We start from the raw sequence: 20,468 nt of genomic DNA, 5'->3' as shown, positions 1-20,468 counted from the left end.
CAGGATTCTTTCTGGGCCCAGTCAGGTGCCAGGTGAGCAGTTCCCAAGTCATGTGTCCCTCTGATCCTTTGGCTCAGGCCTGCAGACATTGGCTTCACACCGCCCTCCTCCCCACCCACCCGTCCGCGCAACGACCGCAACGTCTTCTCCCGTCTCACGAGCACCCAGAGCCAGGGATCTGCCTTGGACAAGTGAGTCCTGCTGGGGTCAGAGTGTCTGAGCAAGGGGAACCCAGACCAGGATAGCACATGGGCTGTGCTGAGTCCTGTGGGGGTGTATAGCATCACCAGGGCTTGGATTGGCTCCAGCCAGTGTCCTGTCATCTCTTGACCTCCCTGCTTCTCCCTGTGATGGAGCAGCTGCCATGGCAGGGCTGTGCTCCTGCCCACTGTGCCCCTCTGAGCTCACAATGCTGGCCTGCCTGCAGACAGGGCGGTACCAGACTTGGACTCCTGGAAAGATAAGGGAGCAGCATGGGTGAGGGGATGAGGGCTCAGAGGAAGCTGATGGACTGGCATCCAGCCACAAATGCTGCTCCAGCCTCTCCTGGCAGCAGGTCAGGTGCTGCTCTGGGCTTGCTAGCAGCGCTGGTGTTCCCTGATGGAGACCTGCTGTCTGTTCCTCACATGCCCTCCTGCTCTTCTGCTCTCCCTTGGTTCTCCATGTGTGCTTCTCCTTCTCCCTCCCTCCTCTCCTTCTCTCTGTCCTACACTGGCTTGGATGCAATAACAATCTTCCACCTCTGACTCCACTGCTGCCTTCTCTAGTCTGGGTTTTCTCTCCCATAATCCTGCTAATTTTCTGCCCCTAGGTCTGATGACAGCGATTCCTCTGTCTCGGAGGTGCTGAGGTATAGACAATTCTATTTATTATCCCTTCCTCTGCTCCTCCTTCTCTCTGTCAGATGCCTGCTCTCCCTGTCCCTGCATGCTCTGCCTGCAGTTTGCTGCTCTCCCCCCATCCCGGCTTGTGTGTCTGTCACTCCTGGCATGCCACCTCTGCTGCCTGGTGCTGTCAGTTCAAGCTGTTCCTGCTTGGATTAGCCCTTGGTGCGTGGTGCTGGGCTCACTGGTGGGTGCTGGCTGCTTTGGGTTGGCAGCATGTTCTCCTCCAGCTCTGATGGGTTCTTGCCAGCATGAGGCCACCACGTCCCAGCCCTTCCCCAGCTCTCCAGCAGGATGGTGAGATGATGGGGAAGGGTGCTTGCAGTACATCCTTGGTGCAAGCTTCTTCCAGGCAGTTATCTCAGGTTCAGCTCGTGCCTGGTTGTGCTGCCCTGGTGCTGAGTTGGAAAAGGTCAGTCTCTCCCTAAAGAAATCTCAGATTGTGGTGCAGAGCTCAGCCTTGGAGTTAAGGTTCTCCTGGGCTTCTCTCCCTGCATCCACCTCACTACAGAGGTCTCCCAGAACAAGGGCCACGTTTCCCCCATCCTTTAGGAACATTGCAGCCTTCCAGTGCCTGAAGGGGCTTGTAACAGAGAGGGAGAGCAATTTTGTACATGGGCAAATAGTGACAGGACAAGGGGGAACAGTTTAAAACTGAAAGAGGAGAGATTTGGACTAGATGTTAGGAAGGGATTCTTCCCTGTGAGGGTGGGCAGGCCCTGGCACAGCTTTTCCAGAGCAGCTGTGGCTGCCCCATCCCTGGAAGTGTCCAAGGCCAGGTTGGATGGGGTTTGGAGCCACCTGGTCTAGTGGAAGGTGTCCCTGCTCATGGCACGGGCATGGAATGAGATGGTGCCTAAAGTCCCTCCCAACCCAACCCATTCCATGATTCCATGATCAGCTGTCCAGCACCCAGGTGTCCCCTCCCTCTGCCTGTGCCCTGAGCTCCTGCAGGCCCCCTGTCACTGGGGAGGTGACACCAGACCAGTCTGAGAGGGTCACTCTGGGCAGTTTGTAGTCAGGGAGCCACTCAAAGTCCATGGAGGATGCAGCACAGGGATTTCCCCTTGGATTCAGTTGCTTTGAGGCTGGTGGAAGCTCTGGGAGTGAGGGGAGGGCTGTTGGCTTGGCTTTGGTAAGTGCAGAGCTGAGGAACATCACATGCATGTGATTTCCAAACCCAATTAATGAGCCTGTGCTTGTCCTCACAACTAATGCAAGCCTTGCCCTTCTCTAGCCCCATGCATCAGTTTGCCTGCCTGTAAGAAGAAACTAGCACAACTTGGGGTGTTGTGGCTGTGCTTGTGACCAGGTCACACCCCTGCCAGGGGTCACACACAGGAGGGTCAGGCTGGTGGTGCTCAGCACCTGAGCATGTCTGAAGTGGAGGGTTTGGCAGGTGATGTCCCCCAGGACACAGAGCAGTGTTCCTCGGCAGGGGTAGGTGCTCTCCTGCCCAGAGCCAGCAGTGGGGACAGGAACAGCCATTGCAGCAGGGATGTGGGGGGCAGATGCTGGTGCTGCCCTTTGTCACCCTTGGGATCTGTGTGAAGGAGCGAGGCCCTGTCTTCAAATGCCACCAGCCAGAGGGTGACAGCCTCCAAGGGATGGGGTGCTGATACTGGAACTCTGAAACATTATCCCAGGAGAGCTCCAGCTTCAGGCTGGAGAGGGCACAGCTTGCCCCAAAATGGACCTCAGGCCAAGGAGCTGAGTCTCCTGAACTGTCCTGCGTCTGTGCTGGTGAGACAGGAGAGGTTTGGAGGGAGAGCAGAGGTCACTGGGCAGCCTCCCCCTTTCCCTGTCTGATGGCAGGGACAGAGGTGGGCAGGGGGTGCCCATGGGGACATTCTGGGGTTTCCACAGAGACCTCAGCTCAGACAGGCCACCTTCAGGTGGAGCAGCCTGTCTCACTCGGGGCTTGGTGTGAGCCAGCTCATGTTCTTCCATGCCCTGGGGCTGTGGGCACCGTGCCTCTCCACCCTGCACTGTACCTGTTCTCTCTCTCCTGTGAAGGGGCATCATCAACCCGGTGGGTGGCACCAAGAATGCCCGGACAGCCCCTCTGCAGTGTGTCTCAGTGGCAGAGGGGCACACCAAGCCTGTCCTCTGCCTGGATGCCACCGATGAGCTGCTCTTCACCGGTTCCAAAGGTGGGTGATGGGCAGGGAGGATGCAGATGCTGTGGGAGCAGGGGAAATGTTGGCATTACAGGGATGGTCCTGTCTTCAGTGTTGAGCCCTGCCCCTGTGCTGGGGCTGGCTGGCTCCTTTCCTCTGGCCCTGTGGGTGGGGGGACATGCTCAGAGGCAATATTGTCCCTAGGCCACCAAGCCCTTAGAGGAGACCTCCCAACACTCTTGGGCACGTTGTTCCTCCCACAGACCGCAGCTGCAAGATGTGGAACCTGGTGACAGGCCAGGAAATCGCCTCTCTCAAGGGCCACCCCAACAATGTGGTCTCCATCAAGTACTGCAGCCACACGGGGCTGGTGTTCACCGTGTCCACGTCGTACATCAAGGTGTGGGACATCCGCGACTCCGCCCGCTGCGTCCGCACGCTCACGTACGTCAGCTCGGGGACCTGGGCACTCTGGGCTTCTCTGGCTCTGCAGAAGCCATTTCCAGAACCTGCAGGGGCTGGGGATGTGGCCAGATACACCTCCTTAGTGCCAGTTTGCAGTGCTGCTTCCCCAGGGAACAGGGAGGTTGGGAGAGGTTGGGGGTGGGGGAACTCATGGGGACTCCTGCAGCAAAGACTTGGGGTCATAAAATCACAGAATATGCTAAGTTGGAAAAGACCCATCAGGATCATCAAGTCCACCTCCTGGCCTTGTGCAGGACACCCCAACAATCCCATCCAGTGTCTGGGAGCATTGTTCAAACACTTCTTGAACTCAGACAGGCTCGGAGCTGTGCCCATTTCCTGGGGAGCCTGTTCAGTGCCCCAGCACCCTCTGGGGGAAGAACCTTTTCCTGACATCCAACCTAAACGTCTCCCAGCTCAGCTCCAGCCATTCCTGTGAGTCCTGTCGATATTATTCCAATACTGTCACTTGTCATGAGAGGGAAGAGATCAGTACCTGTCCCTCTGCTGCCCCTCAGGAGGATGTTGAAGACCCCAGTGAGGTCTCCTCTAGGCTGAACAAACCAAGTGACCTCAGCTGCCCCTCATGAGGCTTCCCCTCCAGACCTTTCACCATTGTCATGGCCCTCCTTAGGATGCTCTCCAATGGTTTAATGTCTTTTTTATATTGTGGTGCTCAAAACTGCACCAAGGACTTGAGGTGAGGCTACCCCAGTGCAGAGCAGGGCAGGACAATCCCCTCTGCCCAGCTGGCCATGCTGTGCCTGGTGTGTCCAGGACATGGATGTCCCTCCTGGCTGCCAGGGCACTGCTGGCTCATTTACATTGACCAGGATGCCCAGGTCCCTTCCCACAGCTGCTCTCCAGCCTCTGTTCCCTGCTGTGTACACACAGCCAGGGCTGCTGTGTCCCAGGTGCAGAATCCAGCGCTTGTTAAGGGTCAGGAGCTTTGTAGAGGTTTTGCAGCTGTTCTGAGAGCTGGCAGCTCCCATGGAGGGCACAGCCACAAACAGCAGAGAGGCTGGGTAAATCACGGCCTCTTCAGTGGGAAACATGGGGCTCTGTGAGGAGTTTGAGGACCAGAAGGGATTGTGGAACAGATGGTAGCTGTGGCTGCCAGTCTGGAGTAGGGCTCAAAGGTTAGGACAGTATGGTAGGGAGTAATAGGAGCCTTCTCGAGCCAGGTCTCATAAGCTCTTGGAGGTTTATTACTCACCCAAGATATCTCAGCTACCTTTGGAGGCATAAAATCAGCAGGATGGCTTCTGAGGTAGTGTTGGAAACAAAAAGGTTTAATAAAAGGCAAAATAACAGAGAAAAATCGAGCCAAGTGCAAGAGGTTCTTGCTCCTGGTAAAACACCCCACAAAAGTGATTTGTTTCTTTGTTCTCTTCTTTTTCTAGTAAATTGCCCAGCTGGGACTTTTTGGCTTCTGTCAAATTGGCTGTCCTTAAGTTTGAGGTGAAGTCCCCAGGCCTATGAGGGGGTTTTTTCACCTAATTGAGGAGAGAGTGTTCTGGGCTTCTTTCCTTTTTAAGGGGACAAAGGATAGTTTTGTCACTCTGTCAGCATGGGGCACATTCCTATAGTGGGTCAGAGTTACCCACTTGCTCTGGCACAGGTCTCCTTTCTCCATCCAGCCTCAGCTCACCTGCCTTGGCTTCTCTCTTGGCACAGAGGCCAAGACCTCGCTGCCCTGTGCTGGGTGCCAGCACTCACCAGCTCTTCCTGTGGGAAGCAGAGAGGCACGGGAGGAGAGCAGAGCACACTCAGCTGGAAGCCAGGGCAGGATGCTCCGAGTCATGCACAGACCCTGATCCTTGGCTGCCTTTGCAGGCTGGCCTGTGGGACAGGGCTCCTGTTGGTCCCATTGTGGCCAGAGGGACAGGGATCCTTCAGGGCCTTTCCTCAGTGTGGGACCCAGCTGTGGCAGCCTGGGGACAGCCCCGTGGTTCCTCAGTGCCTCTGGTCTCATCCTCCCTGATGAGAGCCTCAGGTTTTGGCTTTTCTATTTTTCACATTCTGTGCTGCTTTAGTGGGTGGGTCTGGGCTTCACATTAGGGGATGGTGAGCTCTGTGCACAGAGCAGGGGGACAAAACCATTCCTGCTCTAGCTGGGGACCAAGGACAAATGATCCAAATCTCAGGCCCAAGAGCACAAACAACATGGAATGAAGAGAGAAAAACAAGGATGGGACTTCATGGGCTAAAGCTGTAATTGGACAATTAACTCCAATATGCAAATGGAGCAGAACTTATAAAAGTGTGAGACCCCATGACCAGCTGTGCATTTTGTGACCATTTTGGGTTCACCTGGGCTGTAGCCCTGGCTGGTGTTGGAATACAAGCCCCTCAGGGCACAGGCCTGGAGGGAAATCTAAGCACAAGGATTGAACTGAAACCTCTGGGGAAACTGAGATATATGAAGCTACAAAGTGAAATAGAAATACAGATTTAGAATATAGATTTTAGCTTTTAGTAGAAACTTATACTAAGTGCCCTGAGTATCTAAAAAGCTGCAATAGAGAATAAAAGCTTTTTTGTCTTTAGGCACAATTCTACCATAGTAGTGGTATTTCTATAAGGTTGCTTTGCCCCAGATAAAATGTAAATTGCTGGGCTCTTGTGCTGCCCAAGGTGGATCCATTGAGGCCTCCTAATAAATCCCTTCTTTATTCTTTAGCTCTGTCTAGTCTCTGTTCTAGGCTCTGTTCAGCCTTGACAAGGTATCTCCTGTGGTAATCACATATCCCTGAACAGAGAGAGACATAGCTCTCCCAGGATTTTCCTGGGAAGCTGGGAGAAAGCTCAGGGAAAAGAATGAGAAACAATTCTTATCTCCACTTACTGCACCTGTCATTGTGCACGTGTGGAATGTGTTATGGAGATTTCTTCACCAAAGGGTGATTTTATAATTGGCCACTGGTGATGGTGCTTTGGATTCAAGGACCAGTTATGTCAAAGCTGTATTGGACTGTCTGCAAGGGAGATGGGGGGGGGGGTCTGATGGCTTGACCTGGATGCCACAACCTTCCCAGAGAGAGGTCCTGCAAGACACAACTTTCTAGGGGTCTCAGGCAGTCCTTCAGCTGCAGGGCAACCTCAGCAAGGGGCAGCCAGCTCAGCTCTCAGCAGGGATTTCAGCTCTTAGCAGGGATTTCAGCTCTCAGTGATTTCAGCTGTGCCTTGTGAGGTGTCCCCTGGCCCACACAGGGACAAAGAGACAGAAGCATCATGTGGTTATTCCACAGAGTTCCTTTATTCCAGCACCTTGCAAAGGAGGCCAGGGACACCAACCCCCTCCTGAACAGGGCACGAACTGGGGTTTTATGGGGAAAAGCAGGGGTGGTACAAAGGGGGAAAGCCAATCAGTCCCAACAAACCTACATGGGGTTCCAAAACATGCTGGGAACTCACCATGACCACGGGGGATTTCTCAGTCCAGGAGAGTTTGAGAAGATTTTATCACAGCCCATTGAAGGGGTATCTCTCCAAGGGAGAGGGCTGGCATGCCCACCTGTCTCCACAGATGGGTTTTTTCTTAATAGGATAATATAGTATTATAGTATAATATAGTATTATCAGGGCGGCCCATCACAGGAATGATTGACATCTGACTCCAAGGCTTTGGAATGCTGAACACTCTCTTTTATTATACTATATTATACTATATTTATATTACAAAGAATGCTAAAGAATACTAAAGAAAACTGGTAACTGTCTCTTGACAATCAGGCAACAGCTTTGTGTGATTGGCCAAGGAAACACAACAATCCTCAACAAAATCCAATTACCAAATTCCTTCAGGTAAACAATATCCTAACACATTCTACAGGTGAAAAACAACAGGAGCAGAGAATAGAGATAAGAATTGTTTTTCTCTTTTCTGAGGCTTCTCTCTGCCTTTCCCAGAAAATCCTTGGGAAAAATTGTGCCTTGCTTTTCTCTGTGAAGAGAAATGCAGCCACATAGTATAGGATAGTAGAATGAAGTTCTAGGCTGGGGGTGGTGTGGCTGGACAGTGCCCAGGCAGAAAGGGACCTGGGGGCACTGATGGACAGCAGGCTGAACATGAGCCAGCAGTGAGCCCTGGTGGCCAAGGATGCCAAGGGCTTCTGGCCTGGATCAGGAATGGTGTGGCCAGCAGGAGCAGGGAGTCATTCTGTCCCTGTACTGGCACTGGTGAGGGCACAGCTCGAGTGCTGTGTCCAGTTCTGAGCCCCCTCAGTTTGGGAAGGACGTTGAGACACTTGAGCATGTCCAGAGGAGGCAACGAGGCTGGAGAGGGGCTTGGAACACAAACCCTGTGAGGAACCCCTGAGGGAGCTGGGGGTGCTCAGCCTGGAGAAAAGGAGACTCAGGGGTGACCTTATTGCTCTCTACAGCTCCTGAAAGGTGCCTGTGCTCAGCTGGCGCTGGGCTTTTTCTCCAGCAGCACTGACAGAACCAGAGGTCACAGCCTCAAGCTGCACCAAGGGAAATGTAGGTTGGATATCAGGAAAAAGTTTTTCATGGAAAGAGTGATAAAGTTCTGGAATGGCTGCCTGGGGAGGTGGTGGAGTCCCCATCCGTCGGTGTGTTTAAAACAAGCCTGGATGTGGCACTGGATGCCAAGGTTGAGTTGAGGTGTCAGGGAACAGGTTGGACTCAATGGTCTTGAAGGTCTCTTCCATCCTTGTGATTCTGTGATTGCTCAGCCTCCTGCAATCATGGAGTCAATGCTAATTACTCCAGTCAGGTACAATCCATCACCCCTTTGAACTCTCCCCCTTCAGGTCGTCTGGCCAGGTGATCTCTGGGGACGCGTGTGCCGGGACCAGCAGCCGCACGGTCACCAGCGTGCAGGGCGAGCACCAGATCAACCAGATCGCGCTCAACCCCGCGGGCACCGCGCTCTACGCGGCCGCCGGCAACACCGTGCGCGTCTGGGAGCTCAGCAGGTCAGGGCTGGGGGCTGAGCAGGGCAGGGCTGGGGGGCTGAGCAGGGCAGGGCTGGGGGGCAGAGTAGCCTGAAATGATCCCCCTGAGCAAAATGAAGTCATCCCCCTGGGGGAAATGAAATTATTCCATTGGGCAAAATGAAATGATCCCCTGGGGGAATTGAAATTATTCCACTGGGCAAAATGAGTTGATCCCCCTGGGCAAAATGAAAGCCTTTTGCACAGTGGGAGTTGCCTGGAATATGGATTTTCATTATGCTTTCCTATGGGGCGTTAGTGATTTTGGTTTAAAAAAATGTTAAAGATTTTTTAAAGATTTAAATTGAAGATCTTCAATTTAAGATTTTGAAATTTGCTTAAATGTAAGAGTTTTAAATTTAAGATTTTTTTAAATTTAAGATTTTTTAAGATAAATCTTAAGAATTAAAGATTATTTAATATTTAAGATTTAAGACTTTAAAATTTTCTTAAATGTAAGATTTTGAAATTTAAGATTTTTTTAATTTAAGATTTTTTAAGGTAAATCTTAATTTAAGAATTAAAGATTATTTAAGATTTAAGATTTTAAAATTTTCTTAAATGTAAGATTTTTTTTAATTTAAGATTTTTTAAGACAAATCTTAATTTAAGAATTAAAGATTATTTAAGATTTAAGATTTTAAAATTTTCTTAAATGTAAGATTTTTTAAGATTTTATTTTTAATAAAAAATTAAGATTTCTTAAGATCATAAATCTTAATTTAAAAATTAAAGATTAATTTAAGATTTTTTAAGATTTAAGATTTAAATTTCAGATTTTAAATTTTTAAAAATTTAAGATTTTTTTAGATCACAAATCTTAGTTTAAGAATTAAAGATTAAGATTTAATATTTAAATTTAGGATTTTCTTAAATTTAAGATTTTTAAATTTAAGATTTTTAAATTTTGAAAAATTTAAGATTTTTTAAAGATCATTAATCTTAATTTAAGAATGAAAGATTAATTTGAGATTTAATATTTAAATTTAATGTCTTCTTAAATGTGCACTGGGCAGGGCTTAGCAGAAGGGAAAAAACAAAAGTGGGATGAGCAGCAGGGCCCTGGTTTCCCCTTGTCCTTCTGCCTGCCCAGGGCTGTGAACCCTGTGCTGCAGCCTGGGCTCTGCAGCCAGATGTCTTCACACTCTCAGGCTGTGCAGCCAGATGTTTTCACACTCAGGATGCACAGCCAGATGTTGGCACACTCTGAGGCTGTGCAGCCAGATGTTGGCACGCTCAGCATGCACAGCCAGATGTTGGCACACTCGCAGGATGTGCAGCCAGATGTTGGCACATTCAGGCTGTACAGCCAGATGTTTTCACACTCAGAATGCACAGCCAGATGTTGGCACACTCAGGCTGTACAGCCAGATGTTTTCACACACTCAGGCTGTGCAGCCAGATGTTGGCACACTCCCAGGCTGCTCTCCTCCCTGGATCACAGGCTATGGGCTCTCCCTGCTCACTCTGCCCCAGAAGGAGCAGCCCCGGCTGGGGCACCCAGGGAGGGCTGGGAGAGGCTGGGTTGGAGCTGAGTGTGGGGCTGGGTGTGGGGTTGGGTGTGGGGCTGGGTGTGGGGCTGGGTTGGAGCTGGGTGTGGGGCTAGGTGTGGGGCTGGGTTGGAGCTGGGTGTGGGGCTGGGGGTGTGAGGGCCCTCGGGAGGGGCCCCAGCACGAGCAGGGGCTGAGCTGTGCCCCCCTTGCTGCCCTCGCAGGCTGCAGCCCGTGGGGAAGCTGAGCGGCCACATCGGGCCCGTGATGTGCCTGACAGTGAGCCAGACACCCAGCAACCACGACCTGGTGGTCACAGGCTCCAAAGATCACTATGTCAAGGTACTCTGCTCCTTGGGGAGCAGCACCCCCAGTCCTGTAGCATCCCATGAACTCTCCCCCCTTGGCCAATCCCCAAGCCCTCAGCCCTGGAAACATCATTAACTGCTTACCATAGATCATCCCTCCCAAAGGGAAAACAGTCTTCCCCATGGACTTGGTGTCACAACTTCCTCTGGTTTCTCCTTCCCCTGTCACTGGCTTGGTACCCCTGGTACCACCCCTGGAGGCCAGGCCCTTCTGCCCATCCCTTAGCTCTGCCCCCCACCCCTTCCCCTTTATAAGCTGCCTGCTCCTCGTGGTTCTTCCTCTTTCCCTGGGTTTGTCCTTCAGGGACTGAGTTACCCTGCTGGAATAAACCCTTGCAAAAGAGCCTTCCTTGCCTCTATTGCTGAGCCAGCTGCAGTGAGTGTTGAGTGGAGGTTTGACTGCATTGCCTGAATGTTAACTCAGCCTGCCTTTCAACAGGAGAGCTTTGCTGGGGACAAGAAATAGGCAGCAGCACCTACCGCTTTAACACTCACATTTTTAAAGTCCTGTAGGGAAGCCCAGATATTGGTAACCCCTCACTCTTCTCTCCTCCTGAAAGCTGAGCCCAGATTCTGTTTTCATCTCTGCATGTGAGGTTTTCCCTTGTTTCCTCTTCCCAAATCTTGCCTTTTGCTTAGTCCACAATGCTCCTTTAGGGAAGAAGTTGCATTTCTCTCATGCATCAGACTGTGGTTGGGATTTTCATGTGAGGGCTGACCCAGATGAGCAGTTCACCCTGTTCTGCTCAATAATCCCCCCCTGACAGAGATGCCTTGTGCCTGTTCAGTCACAGTTGCAGCACAGCAGGAGCCTGTCCCTTCCTTTCAGCTTTTAGCAGTTGAATTAGAGCTGTCCCCAGGGAAGGGAGGAGGGGTGGTGAGATGGTGAGACAGGATCCCCCTCAGCTGTCAGTGTGGCTCCAGAGGAGTGTGAAGGCTCACCATGCAGCAGAGTGGGGCTGTCCCTGGTGGCAGATCTCCTCTGCTTGTGGCAGGACCCTCAGCCCCAAAAGCCTCCAGCAGCCAATGCCCAGTCCCATTCCCAAAATCACTCTGGGTGCCCTGAGCCTGGGACAGAGAGGCTGGTGGCCAAACTGCCCAGGGGAGGGAGTCCCCAGTGCCATCTGTGGTTTGTTACCTGCTGCTCTCCCCCAGGTGTTTGAGATCACAGAGGGCATGGTGGGCAATATCAGCCCCACTCACAACTTCGAGCCCCCTCACTACGATGGCATCGAGTGCCTGGCCATCCAGGGAGATGTCCTCTTCAGTGGCTCCAGGGACAACGGCATAAAGAAGTGGGATCTGGAGCAGCAGGAACTTATCCAGGTCTGGAGGGGAGCACAGGGCACAGGGGGGTTGCTGCTGGGGCCTGAGGGGGTTGTCCAGGATCCTGGTGCCAGTGGAGCTCACCAGGGAGGGCACTCCCAGTCCTGGCTGTGTGTGGGTGAGGGTGTGCTGTGCCTCCATAGTTTGTCCAGCAGGGTGCTTGGGATTGCTGGCTCTCCTTCAGAAAGGCTGAGTCATCAGTTGCAGTGTGGGGGCTTGTGCTCCACCCTGAATTCTGGGTTGTTGTCTCCTGCCCAAGAGAAAAACCAGGCCGTGATTTTGAGCCCGCACCCTTGGCTCCTACCTGGGCACCACCAGTTCTCCAGTCCCAGTCAGTCCTGGGGGTGTCAGTGAGGAGCTGAGCTCCCTGAGACAGTGAGGACCCACCCAGGATGGGTGCATGAGGCTGCCCCTGGTGCTGCAGGTGAGGTTGGTCATGGCTGTGCTCTGTGCCTCCAGCAAATCCCCAATGCCCACAAAGACTGGGTCTGTGCCCTGGCCTTCATCCCCGGGCGCCCCATGGTGTTGAGCGCGTGCCGAGGAGGCGTCATCAAGGTCTGGAATGTGGACACCTTCACCCCAGTGGGGGAGATCAAGGGCCATGACAGCCCCATCAATGCTATCTGCACCAACTCCAAGCACATCTTCACTGCCTCCAGGTGAGCCCCCAGCGCTCTGCCCCCGTGGCCCCTGGGAAGGGGGAGACCCTGGGTTTGAGCTGTCCCCCCTGGGGCTGGGTGGGTGCTGGGTGAGCAGGGAGTGGGGAGGGAATTGCAGCTTTTTAGTCCCTCCTTCATCTCCTTCTGCCCACTGTAGCCTGCCCACGGCCAGGCCTGCCCGCTGCAGTGCCAAGAGCTGTCCCTGGCCACCCCCTGCCCACGCTCTGGTGATGCCCTGGGTTACTCCCCACGCAGGGACCCCTCTCCCTCGGGGCTGGGCATTGGCTGCTGCTCTCGGGGAGCTCTTCAGCAGCAAGACTCTGATATCCTCTTTTCGACCCTGTCCCTTTTCTCCCTTCCTTTTTCTCTGTCTCTCTCTGCCTCTCCTTCTCCCCCCCTCCCATCTGTGCCACAGTGACTGCCGGGTAAAGTTATGGAATTACGTGCCTGGGCTCACCCCTTGCCTTCCACGACGCGTCCTTGCCATAAAGGGCCGTGCTACTAGTCTGCCTTGACCCTCCTGCTCTTTGACTCTCTTGCTCATGTGCTCCTCTTCCGTCTCTCCTTCCCTTTTCTCTCCATCTCCCCCCTCTCTCTGTCCCTCTCACTGTTGCTTTTGCTCCCCTCTCTCTTTCCCTTCCCCCCCTCCCCCTTTTTTCTCTGGTCTGAGCTGCTTCTTCACGGTATGAAACTATTCTGAGTTTTTCCCCACTTGATAAGTCTTTGTTAGAATGGACTCACCCCCTCGACCCAGTCATCCCCCTGCCTTGGTTTCACTTCTTTTTGGTTTTTTTCCTTGCCAAGTGCCCACATCTACTTTGGCACCTCAGTGGGAAGCCATGGCCTGCCCGTGCCTTTGCATGGATAGTGGGTTGGGAGTCAGCAGCCACCCCCAAATCAGCCCATGCCCCAGGAGCAAAGCAGCTCCCTGGATTTCACTGCTGGAGCTCATTCAGGGCGGGTAGGAGTCCTGGTGTGGGGTCAGCCCTGGAGGTCACCCTTTCCCTTTGTCCCCAGCTGCTGCCAGTGGGGTGAGCTGGAGGCTGAGCCCCATTGGGTTTGCCTTCTTCCCAAAGTGCATCAGACAATTCCTGCCAAGGGAAAAGGGCCTGGAAGCTCGGGGGGCTGCATGCTGCCGTGCTGGGGAGGGGAGGGGAGGCGAGCACCCTCTGGAGCAGTGCTGTGGGGCTCCTGCCCCAACCCCTGGGTCATGCTGTCCCTCTCACCTTTGCTCCTCAGCGACTTGACAGTGAAGCTCTGGAGTGGGAGGAGGTTGCCTGCGGGGTCAAACTAGGAACTGCACAAAGACTGGAAGGCGTGGGCAGGGTGAAGGGCAGGGCACCTCCCCCTGCTCTCAGGACTCAGCCCAGCACAGGGCTTTCTTTGTGCCTGACCCAACGGGGTGGACAATGCTGCATCTGGTACTCTGAGCACTGTCAGCTCCTGTGAGGAAGCAGCTCTGTGGGGCAGCAGCAGCTCCAGCTGCCCTCCTGCTGAGGTTTCTGATGGTTCTCCAGTGAACAGGAAATGTTTCATCTCTCACCCATCCTGCTGTAAGGACTTTGGGGGTCAGAGGTCCCTGACTCTTCAGAGACACCCAGCTCCCTCCTGCCATGGCTCTGCCATGCTGTGCTGCTCCTGGGCTGGTTCCTGCAGGAGTCTTCTCCACTCCACGAGGACATTTGGTGTCTGCTGGCCAGGACCACAACACAGAGGATGCTTTTCTGGAGCCATTACTTGCGAGACACCTCTGCTGTGAGGACTGCAGAAGGATTTCCTGGTACTCCCAGCCTTCCCTTTCCTGTGTGGACATGTCCCCAGTAGTTGGAGGGTGCACTCTGAGCTCCTTTGCCATGTCCCATCTCGTGAGGCACAGCAAGCCTGGGATGTTCTCCATTGGGCAGCTTCCAGACAGACCTGCTGCAGTTCCTTTGACACTCTCCAAACCCCAGTTGTAAACTCAGCTGCCCCCTGGCTCTGGGCTCTTCCCCACATGCCCAGCCTGCTCAGCCCTGCTCTGGACATCGTGACCCCACCAGGGCTTTGTGCTGGGTTCCTGCAGCAGTTAACTCCCTTGAGATGGAGAAATGAAGCAAGAATGGAGGTTACAGGGCAAAAAGGCCAAGGCTGGATTTGGCACCCCACTGCTGTGGCTCTGTCTGTCCTTCCCTTGGGTTCTGCCCTCAGACTCTGCCTGGACTGGAGCTTGCTCAGGCTGGGCCTGCACGGACCCAAGGCTGGAGAGGAGCCAGCAAGGCAGGAGCAGCCCGAGTCACTGTGGCAGGAGCAGAGGGGGAGGGGGTTGCACACTCTGACCTTGCACAAGTCCCTGACTCCCCCTGTGCTCAAAGGACAATCCTGCAGTGGATGATCTTGCACAATCTTATCTCCTGGAGGGTCTGGGGGCTCCACCCAGGAGTGTTTCCCCAAGGACACGCATTCTGCAGGCTCTTTCCTCTGTCTCTCCTGTTCAAGGCGGGCTGGTAAGGCCCTGGTCTCACACTGGAGCTTCCCTCCATCTCTCTTATGGCCCATTGGACCAGCCCCTGCTCTGTCCTGCCCTGGGCCACCCAGGGTTCTTGTGGAATGCCAAGAAGACCGCAGGATGGGTGTTCCTGCCTCACACACTCTCCTTTCCCCTTTGTCACAGAAGAAGCAGCACTTGAACTCAAATTTAAGGATTTCTCCGTGTGATCCCACCAGCACTGAACTGGGATCTTGGAGGCCAGGGGCTCCAGGACCTGCCCCATCAAGCACAGACCATTTCCCCTCTGCTCTCTCCAACCACAGTGATTCCTTGACCTCCCCCAGCTCATCTGCCACCAGCCCTTGTTCCAGGCATTGTGGCTGGAGTGAGGGGATTCCTCTGCATCTCTGCATCATGAAAGACAGGAGTATCTCTATTGATTTGGTGGGGGAAGGGGGGGGTTGCCTTTTTTTGGGAAAATTCCATCCTGCTGGCTTGCCTTGCTGGAGGGTAAATGGTACATGTGTGTGTGTGTGTGAGACCCTGCCCAGGACAGTCCCTGCTCCCTGTGAATGTGGCTGAGCCCTGCACAGCCAGGACTGCTGACTGTGATGAGGAGAGGTTCCCATCCATCCTGTGTGACCTGTGGAACTCAAGGTGCAGCCAAAAGTGCACAGAGACCTCAGCACCCAGTGGCACACAGCCATGGGGGTCTGCAGGAGGTGTCTCCCCCCCCAGGCCTGTCTTGGAGAGGTTTCTGCACTCATTCCTCAGCTGGTTTGGCTGGAGAGGCTCTCTGTGTGGGTGTGGGTGTCTCTGGGAAGTGTTTGGCTGTAGCCTGGTGTTGGATCTGTCTGCTCTGAGATCTCCAGTGCCTGCCCTGAGCCCTCCCTGCTGCCATGGCTGAAGGGGGCACCCAGGGTCAGACCTGCCTTGCCTTTGCTCAACACCTCCCTGTGTGCAGGCTGAAAGGGCCTGTTCAGTACTCCAGGGCTGAGTGGCCAGTCCTGGATGATGCTGAGCCTCCCTTGCTGCTGTGTCCAGCAGCCTCAAGGCTCTCACAGCCCATGGAGGGAGGGAGGTGGTGCTGGGGCATTGCTGTCCTGAGGCAGGGGGTTTGAAGGGAGGAGAGCCCTGATTTAGGAATAGCATTCTCCAATTTAGTGCTCCCACTAAAACCGTGCACCACTCACATCCCCATCCCCAGCAGGGTGGAGAGGGGAATTGGAGGCACAAAAGATGAAGATCACAGGTTGAGTTAAGAGCAATTTACTGGAAACAATAGTGAGATAAAAGACAAACACTAAAACAGCAGCAATGTTTATAACAGAAGTATAGAAAAGAGAGAATGATTCACATGCAGAGTGCTCACCCTGACCTGACCACAGCCATGTTCTACTGACCAGAGTAGACCTCTCCTCTGAGGAGAAGAAATGGATCCTGCCCTGTGTGTCTCCATGGCATCAGTACATTGTGGTAAAGCCTTACACTGCTGTGGATCTGCTGGGCCAGCCTTGGATCCACAGCCCAGCAGAGCCCAGTGCTGCTCTCCCCCCCTAGCTGCAGGCAGGGCCCCTCTGGGTGCTCACTGCTCACTCCTGCAGCTGTGAAGGTGCATTCAGGAGGATCAGAAGTGACATTAGCCCTTTGATTCTGGCTGAGCACGTGCTCACTGCAAGCTGGGCTGGCATTTATCCCTGAAGAATCCCTGCAGTTGTTGTTTTTCCTCTCAGCTCACACAGCCATGGTTCTGGGACAGAGGTGGGTTTTCCTCCCCACTTCCTCCTGTCCTCTCTGTGCTCATGCAGGTAAAACCATAGGTTGCCTTGTGGTGTGTCCCCTCTCTCTAGAGGGGGCCAGTTGCTCCCAGCAGCAGAGGCTCTGGTCTGTACTGGTGTGACAGGGGACAGTCCAGAGTCCTGGACTGGAGGATCAGTCCAGTCCTAAACTGGACCTGGGCTGGTCCAGTCTTAGACAGTCTTTTTACACAGCTGAGACACAGGTTGGTAGGAAGGAAGAACAATGATCTTCATCATCAGTGTGGGGAGTCACCTTTAACACTGTTCTGTTCAGATCTCTGAATAACCTCCCCAGAAATCTGTTTCTTGACTCCAAAGATTATGTGGACTGCACTAAGGACACCTGGCAAAATTATGATCTCCTTAACATCCAAAGGGAATTCAGGGCTTCAGAAGCTGTTTTAACAGACCTCAAGGGAGAAAAGTGGGTGAAAGTCTGGGGAAAATCATCCTCCCCTGTTCCCTCATGGGCTGATCATGACTGTTATTCATGGACTCCCAGAGGAAGTGCCCCAGGTAGGGATAGAAGAGCAACACTCCAGACATCCCAAATGACCCTTGATGTTATCATGTCATAAACAGAGCAATCCTGATCCCCCTCCCTGCTCTGAGACAGGGGCTGTGATGGGAGCAGACAGAAATAGGTGCAGGGTCAGGTACCCACATGGGCAGAGCAGGCAGTGTTGTCACCAGTGGCTCAGTACCTAATACAGAAAATGCTGAGATCTAATTTGTTTCCAACCCACTCTGGGCAGATCTGTTGTTATCTCAACTGTTCAAGCCCTACCTTGGATGCCAAAAAAAACCTGTTGTGGTTTAGGACTGGTATTCCCCAATTTGGTGTTCTCACTACAACTGTGTGCTGCCACAACCCCCACCTCCTTCCCTCCCTGTGGTGGGATGGAGAGGAGGATTGGAGGCACAAAAGGCAAAAAAAATCACAGGCAGAGATAGGAACAATTGACTGGAAACAGCAATGAGATAAGAAAAATGAACAGCGACAATATTAATAACAAAAGTGCAACAATATTGATAACAAAAGTGTACAAAAGAGAACAAATCACGTGCAAATGCTCACCACAGTGTTACCCTGATTGGAAGAGTCCCTTCCCCCTGCCCAGCAATGATGTGAGGTGGCCTAAAAGAACCTCTGGGCTCTGGCCATGTCCCCTCCTGGCTACTGCAAAATTTAACTCTGTCCTGGCTGGAACCAGGCCAGGGGTGACTGTGATCCCATAGCTCTGTGTGTGTGTGTGTGTGTGTGTGTGTGTGTGTGTAGCTCTTAGTTCCTGTGTGGGTTGATGTTTCTCATACAGAAGAGCATTTCTTGCTGTTGATCTGGTTTAGCTACCTCACGGTGCAAGCTGGGTGCTGTTCTCATTGGGTTTCCTATTGGGGATGGGGTGGGGAGTTTGTGGTGTAAGAATTTTTTTTTTTATCTCTTAATTCTTGTTATTGTTATGGTTTTGACACTTGAATTCATCCTGGGGACACGTGGCCTCGCTCCCACCTTGCTGCATGTCTGAGCCACCCCCTGTGTTCCCTGCCTACTCCTCCTGGACAGGGAGCAGGGCTGGGGTCCCTGCCCCAGCTCCCACCTTTGGGATCCCCCAGAGCAGTTGCAACACCGAGATTGTGCTCCCATTCCTCGTGGGATTCTGAGGATCTGTGGTGTTGCCATTGGTGATTGGGTTGGTTGGCAGCCTGGATGTGGCTCCCTTCTGGTCCCGTGGAAAGGGGGCTCAGAAAGGTTCAGCTCAGCCCAAATTCCTCCCCCTGCTCTCACAGATACTCTGTGGACATGATGGAGCTCTGGGCTGGGAGGTGTCTGTGCAGAGCACATTGCTGGGGTGGGCTGGTTCCAGCCACCTCTGCCCAGAGCCTGCTGCTCTGAAAGGCTCAGCTCAGCCCAAATTTCTCCTCCTGCTCTCCCAGGTACTCTCTGTGGATGTGATGGAGCTCTGGGCTGGGAGATGTCTGTGCAGAGCACATTGCTGGGGTGGGCTGGTTCCAGCCCCCTGCAGGGCAGCAGGGCCTGGGGGCTGGGAAAGCCTCTGCCCAGGCTGGGCATGGTCTGTGAGAACCTGAGTCTGCTGGGTGATGGATTTTTCACTCCCAAAAAAACATAGTTGTGTCTAGATTGAGTGCCAGGCACTGACCATAACCCAGGGCAGCCCTGGAGCCCCAGCTCAGGCTGGCAGCTGCCCGGGCACAGGGGTCAGGGGGCTCTGAGCCAGTCTGGGGTGCAGCTCCTCCCAAACACTAAAGCACAAGGTCCCACATGCAGGTGGCTCTAGGAGGGGTGGCCCCTTGGTCCCTGGCCCTCCAGAGCTCCAATGGGACCATGGGCTGAGGCTGGAGGAGGAGGAGGACTGGGCTGAAGGCTCTTTGCCTGTGGGTGAGCTGTTCCATGCCTGTGCACTGTGCTGGCTGCACACCTGAAGTCCCCTCTGGTGGTCTCAGAGCCCCTCTGAGAGCCCCCCCAGGGCAGGGACACTTTGGAGCTGCCTTTGTACCACACACCTCACTTTTCTCTGCCCTTGGGCACCTCTGTTTGTGACAAGGGTGTGATCATACCTGCACTCCTGCCTCAGCTTGCTGGGTTATGATTCTTTCCCCAGGACCTAACTCTGGCTCTGGGGGTCTCCTCACCCCCAGCACACAGCTCCAGCCTCTGTGGAGTGAGCAGGGCTGGACCAGAGTCAGGAGCCTAAAAGCACTGGATCCCCAAACCACTGTGAGCCCTGCTGAGCAGTGTCCCCTCCCTGTCACCTACAGCTCTGATGACACAGGCTGGGCTGGGAGCTCTGGGGTCCCATCCTGTCCCCCCTCCCAGGTGCCCTCCCCACCACCTCTGAGCAGCTGCTTTGGGGTCTCAATTGCTGCCTCCTGCCTTGGTGCTGCAAACCCCCAGTGCCTGCTTCCCATGGTGCTCTCCCAGTGCTCCTCACCCTCACCAGTCCTCCCAGTGCTTCTCACCAGTCCTCCCAGTGCCCCTCACCAGTCCTCCCAGTGCCCCACACTGGAGAGAGTCCAGGTACGACCCCTGCCAAGCACAGGGTTCCAGTTTGCTTTCCACAGGCTCCCTGGAGCTGCACTGTCTCCTGCCGGCTGCTCATCCTCCTGAGCCCTCCTCACCCTTCTGGGAAGGGACGAGGACCCCCAGCCCCTCCAGGTGCTGCACGGTGCTCCAGCTGTAACTGGGACAGACGCAGCTCCCAGAAAAGCACAGCCCTGCACCTTCCTCCTCCTGCCCAGGGCTCGTCCCCTCACCCACCACAGCCCTGCCCTGGTTCCTACCAACTGCTCCTCCTGGCCTGGCACCCCCAGGTGCTGCCCCAGCCTGGTGTGGGGCAGCTGCAGCACTGTGTCCCCTGCTCCATCACACCTTCCTGCACAAGGAGCACAACAGCAGATGCCTTTTCACACTTTTGGGGCTTTTCCCAGAGGCCAGCTGCCCTGGAGGCTGGTGGTGTCTCTGTGGGGGCTGTGCAGCCTGGCCCTGGCTGGGTTTGTCAGAGCATGAGGGGTGTGTGTGTGTGTGTGTGTGTGTGTGTGTGTTTTCTACCTTGGTGTGTTCCTGTAAATAGTGTAAGTTATTGTGCTCTCCTGCTGTACGTTTTTCAATGGCTGTTTGTTTCTTGCCTTTTTGTCTTTGCAAATAAAATGTTCTTGACATGAAGGGATGAGCACAGAGGTGGTTTTGAGGAGGGAGAGGGCACAGCCAGGAGCCTCCCATCCCCTCCTGTGCCCATGAGCCTGGCCCAGGGGCTGGGGGACAGACGGGGAGGGGGGACTGTGGCTGAATCCCTTCTGGATGGAGTGGAAAGTGTCCCTCCCCATGACAGGGATTGCATGTGGTGGCCCTTAAAGGTCCCTTCCATTCTGTGACTCTATAATCCTCTTGGCTGGGAGAAGACTGAACAAGAGGA

At 53.9% G+C, this 20,468-nt stretch overlaps 1 protein-coding gene across 1 annotated transcript in view; it reads left to right on the top strand.

The window, feature by feature from the left end:
* KIF21B (kinesin family member 21B) overlaps positions 1–18,457 on the top strand; it is a 55,419-nt gene extending 36,962 nt beyond the window's left edge. Inside the window, 9 exon segments of the mRNA XM_030965682.1 lie at positions 78–191; positions 812–850; positions 2,901–3,037; positions 3,268–3,448; positions 8,245–8,409; positions 10,142–10,259; positions 11,441–11,611; positions 12,071–12,270; positions 13,510–18,457. Coding sequence (XP_030821542.1) covers positions 78–191; positions 812–850; positions 2,901–3,037; positions 3,268–3,448; positions 8,245–8,409; positions 10,142–10,259; positions 11,441–11,611; positions 12,071–12,270; positions 13,510–13,564 — 1,180 coding nt within the window. The 3' untranslated portion in view covers positions 13,565–18,457.
* Positions 18,458–20,468: the final 2,011 nt, after the last annotated feature.

This window comes from Camarhynchus parvulus, chromosome 26, assembly GCF_901933205.1.
Source record: "Camarhynchus parvulus chromosome 26, STF_HiC, whole genome shotgun sequence".
Lineage (NCBI taxonomy): Eukaryota > Metazoa > Chordata > Aves > Passeriformes > Thraupidae > Camarhynchus > Camarhynchus parvulus.
The sequence above is the reverse complement of the archived record's forward strand: the minus strand, read 5'-3'. Positions and strand labels throughout refer to the sequence as shown.